This window comes from Trypanosoma conorhini (assembly GCF_003719485.1).
Source record: "Trypanosoma conorhini strain 025E chromosome Unknown Tco_14.4_contig_00630, whole genome shotgun sequence".
Classification (NCBI taxonomy): domain Eukaryota; phylum Euglenozoa; class Kinetoplastea; order Trypanosomatida; family Trypanosomatidae; genus Trypanosoma; species Trypanosoma conorhini.
The window spans coordinates 5,317-10,336 of NW_021704719.1; the positions used below are offsets into that span (position 1 = coordinate 5,317).

General features: G+C 54.6%; 3 protein-coding genes across 3 annotated transcripts, besides 7 other annotated features; all 3 read right to left on the reverse strand.

Moving 5' to 3' along the window:
- Positions 1 to 214: 214 nt before the first annotated feature.
- On the reverse strand, positions 215 to 1,528 carry Tco025E_07767 (putative chaperone DNAJ protein; the record flags this gene model as incomplete). Its single annotated transcript, XM_029374626.1, has 1 exon — positions 215 to 1,528. The coding sequence occupies one exon, from the start codon at positions 1,526 to 1,528 to the stop codon at positions 215 to 217; it is 1,314 nt and encodes a 437-aa protein (XP_029225267.1).
- Positions 1,529 to 1,794: 266 nt separating this feature from the next.
- Positions 1,795 to 1,822: a microsatellite.
- Positions 1,823 to 1,855: 33 nt separating this feature from the next.
- Positions 1,856 to 1,910: a sequence feature (G-rich).
- Positions 1,911 to 1,956: 46 nt separating this feature from the next.
- Positions 1,957 to 1,984: a microsatellite.
- A 68-nt stretch (positions 1,985 to 2,052) lies between these two features.
- Tco025E_07768 (zinc finger protein, predicted) lies at positions 2,053 to 3,207 on the reverse strand (the record flags this gene model as incomplete). The annotated part of the gene is made up of 1 exon (XM_029374627.1): positions 2,053 to 3,207. The coding sequence occupies one exon, from the start codon at positions 3,205 to 3,207 to the stop codon at positions 2,053 to 2,055; it is 1,155 nt and encodes a 384-aa protein (XP_029225268.1).
- A 30-nt stretch (positions 3,208 to 3,237) lies between these two features.
- Positions 3,238 to 3,280: a sequence feature (A-rich).
- A 222-nt stretch (positions 3,281 to 3,502) lies between these two features.
- Tco025E_07769 (uncharacterized protein) lies at positions 3,503 to 4,681 on the reverse strand (the record flags this gene model as incomplete). The annotated part of the gene is made up of 1 exon (XM_029374628.1): positions 3,503 to 4,681. The coding sequence occupies one exon, from the start codon at positions 4,679 to 4,681 to the stop codon at positions 3,503 to 3,505; it is 1,179 nt and encodes a 392-aa protein (XP_029225269.1).
- Positions 4,682 to 4,734: 53 nt separating this feature from the next.
- Positions 4,735 to 4,759: a microsatellite.
- Positions 4,760 to 4,762: 3 nt separating this feature from the next.
- Positions 4,763 to 4,794: a microsatellite.
- Positions 4,781 to 4,799: a microsatellite.
- The last annotated feature ends 221 nt before the right edge of the window (positions 4,800 to 5,020 follow it).

Below are 5,020 nucleotides of genomic sequence, written 5' to 3' on the forward strand. Positions count from 1 at the left end.
TTTTTTGTGTCCTGCCCTTCACTTTAATTGCATCATCTTGGGTTAGCCATCGACGAGAAACTGTACAATAAAGCACGTGCTTATCAGAGAGAGAAAAAACCGCAATTATCGTCGGGTGCACTCTCTGAAGGGCAACTAAACTGACCTCGCTCTTCTGCTTTGCTCTTGTTTTCCTTATCTTTGCCGCGAAAAAAAGAAGGTTGGGGGGCAGACGCTACTGATGGACACACTCTGCCTGCTGTGACCTCTGCCTTCCGCGACCACCACCACCAACACTGCCGCTTTCTTGAGCATCCCAATGGTCGCGCATCGCATTCTCCAGCTCCTGCGCAGACTCCCGCATCACACGTGCAGTGGTTGTCTTCTCGTTGGGGGTGTGCTGCTCCTCGTGTGGTTTGCCAAAGACCTTAATGATGGCCTCGCGCTGCTGAGTTGTGAGCTTGTGCGGCATCTTCAGGTGGGTGATAACGTAGAGGTCACCGCGTCCACCGCTGGTTCCTGGCATTCCCTCTCCAGAGACCTTGAGAACGCTGTCCGGGCGGAGAACGGTGTCGTGAGGCACCTTTACCAACACCTGGCGTCCATCCAACATTCTCACAGACAATTGCACGCCTAAGAGAGCCTCCGAGAGGGTTATTTCCTTCCTCATCAATAGATCATCACCGCGTCGGGTAAATGTTTTATGAGGGGCCACCTCAATCTGCACATGCAAATCTCCTGGTTCCGCGTCAGGCATGGTTCCCCCCTCACCACGCACCACCAGCGTGACATTTGCGGGTACCCCGGGGGGGATATCAATATTTACGTCCTGTGCCAGGTGACGGTAGCCCATTCCATGGCACTTGGGACACTTATCATCTGCTTTTGCCATCGTGCCGGAGCCGCCGCAACGGGGACACTGTGAGACCGTCTGCTGCACCATCCCAGGACCCATGCGGTGCTGGTGTACAACATGACCACTACCGTCACAGTGGGGGCAGTTTGGCTTCTTTGTCTGACTCTTCGTCCCGAAACCGCGACAATCGGCGCACTTCACGGGCCTGTTTACCCGAGGCCTCTTAGACACCCCTTTATAAACCTCCTCCAGTGTCAAGCGTAACTTCACCTCGATGGGCTGCACCTGTGCGGGGCCGGGGCGCATGTCTCCGCCGAATCCACCCATTCTGCCCTTGAAAAACTCGGCGAAAATGTCCTCAGCCGTGTGATGGCCAAATCCACCCATTCCATTGGCGGCATTCATGTTTGAGGCGGCCTCTGACCCATACTGGTCGTAGACCCGGCGCTTTTCCTCGTTGCTAAGACACTCGTAAGCCTCGGCGACCTCGGCAAAGTCCTCCTTCTTTCCACCCTGATCCGGGTGGGTCTCCAGGGCCCGTTTGCGGTACGCCTTCTTGATGTCACTCGCCGTCGCCGTCCGGCCTACACCGAGGATCTTGTAGTAGTCCTTCGCCTCGCTGCTCGATAGCCGCAGCGCGACTCCAGGAAGGGCGGCAGCGACCGCAGCCGGAGCCCATCGGCGCCAGAGCATAAAGGGGGAAGTGAGACGGAACATTTCCTTTCCCGCTCTGCCGCGGCAGGTTGGCTGACTGTGGTCTCCCGACGGCGGGGAAAGGGAGCAGGCAACTTACTTCAAGGGAAGAATAGAACGCAAAAAGCGGCGAAGCAAGGACGCACACTCACACAGAAAAAGAAAATGTTTTTTCTTTTTACTTTCTTGCTGTCCCTACACGGCAAGAATGGGGACCCGGAAATAAAGACAAAGAGGGAGGAACGACCGGGAAAGTGAAGTCGCACATAACAACAATAACAATAATAATAAAATGCAATGCATCAACAAGAGCGAAGTCATAACAGCGGTGGAGCGGAGGCGGAGGTGGAGAGAGAGAGAGAGGGGGGGGGAGGGGAGGGGGCAAAATATATCCTGCACTGGGTCCGTTATGCCCGGTATCGCCCATGACACACGAATACACACACACGCACACACTGCGAAAGAGAAAAACAGAAACAACAAAAAAAGTACAAACGCACCGCTTTCGTTTCCGTTTCATCCATTTAGGGCGGGGATGCTTCGTGAAAGAACTTTCGCTGCCGCAGCATCTTGTGACAATTCGCACTACTGTGCGGACCACCGCAGTGAATACAAGGGTTTGTTCGGAAGCAGCTTGCACTGGTGTGCCCAAGTTGCCCGCATTTCTCACACTTAAGCAGTTGTGGATGTTTTTTGAAACAGTTTCTTGCAGTGTGCCCCATTTCACCGCAGAAAGAGCACTTGGCTTTCCCGTTTTGCTTCTTGAAGCACTCTGCCTCCGTGTGGCCCTTGGCACCGCAGAAGTGACACACACCGCCTGGCCCAATATAGCGCTCCAACCAAGCGACATTGACTTCCGCGGGTGTCGCGTCAGCCTCCTCGGTAACAGGCTTTCCAATTGCATAATGCTCAACGTATTGGGCGGTGAGGCGCTCCACTGCGACCACATCTACTGGGACGTTCCTCTGCTCCAGAAGGCAGTTGGACAAGAGGAGAATGTGCCGTACATCATCGGCAGCATACTCCAGAAAGTGGTCCGGCAACGGGCGAATGTCCCAGACAGGGCGGTTTCCAAGTGTCATGGCGGCCTGCACAGCCGAATCACCATCCTGCCGTGTAAGACCCGCAACGCTCTTCAGCACGTACGCCATACCGGAACGGCGATTCACACTGCGAAGTTTCCATTGAATGGCTGTGAAAAATACTTGGAGGTCTAACACACCCTCAGGCTTCAGCCCCAACTGAGAGCTCAGCGCCTCCACATCCCGCCTACAATCAAAAAATAATTTTCTTATTCCGCTATTTTGCAGTAGTGGTTGCACACTCTTCACAAACACGGGAGTCGTAAGGGTTAACACGTCGAAGAGAAACACCACCGGTTTCGCATCTGAGCAGGCTTGTAGGAGGGAAATGCGCCCCAACTGCTTCGCCTCCTCTGTTGTGCAGAAGGCCTCAATGTCAAGCGCAATGGAACGCGCCCGCAGCAAGGAGAGGACTGCCTCGTCTAATTTTTCAGGCGTGTCCACCACCTCGTAGGTGTACTTCAGGATCGCCAGGGAGGCAGGCGATACGGAGGCCGCGGACGCTGCGGTGCCTTTGCTCAAAACAGAACCCGCAGCGGCGGTTGCAAGTGGCCTCGAGGGCCGCCAGAGCCGTAGGACGCCAACGCGACGCAGCATCCAACGTGCCTTCGTCACCCTTTTGCGATGCAAAGAAGAAAAAGAAAGAAATGAAAAACAAACAAACAAACAACATTGTTCCAAAAACACAGAAATGAGAGCCGGACACCCATAATTGTTAGGGGGCGGAGGAGGAAGAGATGCCGCACCCGCCCTCCCTCTTTCCTCGCACACCGCACGACGATCACGCGCGAGGGAGAGAACGCGAGGACGAAAATCAAACAAAAACGAATGACGGCCAACGAGTGCGCGTGTTGTGTGTTCCACCACCACCACTTGGCGTCATTCCCTCGTGTCAACTCACTCTCAACATCTCCAGGTAATTCTTCAGCATGAAGAGAAAAACGCCTTCCTCTCGAACTACGTCTTGTGTGGGCCGCTTCTCGACCCAGCGTTCGAAAGACTCCGGCTTTGGTGGGCGGCCAAAGATGAGACGCTCCGGCTGAAGCAGCAGCGATCGCTTCTTTCGTGCGTCGCGTGGCCCCTCAAAGTGAAGCAACACCAGCGCCGCCTCTCGACCCTCCGGCTGCTTAGCTTGCGCGTGAAACAGACGACGCGTGAGAGACGCCACAACGCCGTGAGATGCGGCTGACCTCGATAGCTTCGACACGGAGTTATCTCTGTGACCGTACCAAACGTTGTGTGGACGAATGCACCATCCCCACTCGTAGCGCGCGGCTCCATACACGCGCAGGGCACCGCCTGGAGGAACAATGGCGTCAATGTCGCGCGCTGTCCAGGAGCCTTCGACCACCTCCCGGAACAAAGAGACTTTGGAGCGCAACAGCGGGGAAAATGTGACGACGGCGGCCTTCTCGTCGCGCCGCAGAGGAATGACGACGTAATCGTGCCCATCAAAACCCTTTGTCGCCTGTGGGCCGTGGTATAACTTACCACTCGGTGAATATTCCACATACACGTGACGGAGACGACCAACGCCTTTAAATGTGCGCTGCGTCTTATCCACCATGTAGCGCAGTGACGCCGGCATCAAGTCGTACCTGATGCCGTCCCCTGTTCCCCACGGCGCCTTCATCAACTGAATGTCCTCCGCGTGATCAGAAATGATGGTGACGTCACGGTAGAAACTCATGTCTACTGCCTCCGTCTTCGCCCGGTCTTCGAGCGTCGCAAGCTTCCTGGGGTCAACCTTTTGCCCAAACAACGAGGCCCATCGCACGACCTCGTCAAGCAATACTTGACTCTCCTCCCCCGAAAACGCATCTGGGGAAACATGCAGGCCTATGTTTTCATGCACAGACAAGGGCTCACCTTTTTTTTCGGCCCGAGAAGGTGGCGATACGCGACAAAAAAACTCCATCTCGGATTCTGTGAGTGGAGGGTAAATGTTCCCAGTTGGGTCCATGAGCTCCTCGCGCCACTGGTACGCCAGCCGCTTGCGTGAGGCGATGAAGCCCCCGACGGCCACGGTGGGCACGGCAAACGCCACAAACCATGTGCCGGCGCCAAGCATCACGGGCCGCTGAACATAACCCAATCAGAAAAAAAAGAAATAAATAAATGATAAAAGAAAGAAAGAAAGAAAGAAAGAGACTGCGCGTGCGCATGCGCATGTGCGTGTGTGTGTGTGTAAATAACGGGATTGAAGAAAGGAGACAGCAACGAGACGAGACTTCACACACCGACAGCCGATTGACACACATGAAGAGAGAAAAAAGAAACTAAAGAGGCCATCGTTGAGCGGCGGGAAAAAGAAACAAGAACGAGAGAAATAAATAAAAAAAATTCAACGCGTTGACGGCACCCATAAGATCAGTAATGAAGGTCATAATAAAGAGGGGCCCACTCCCAT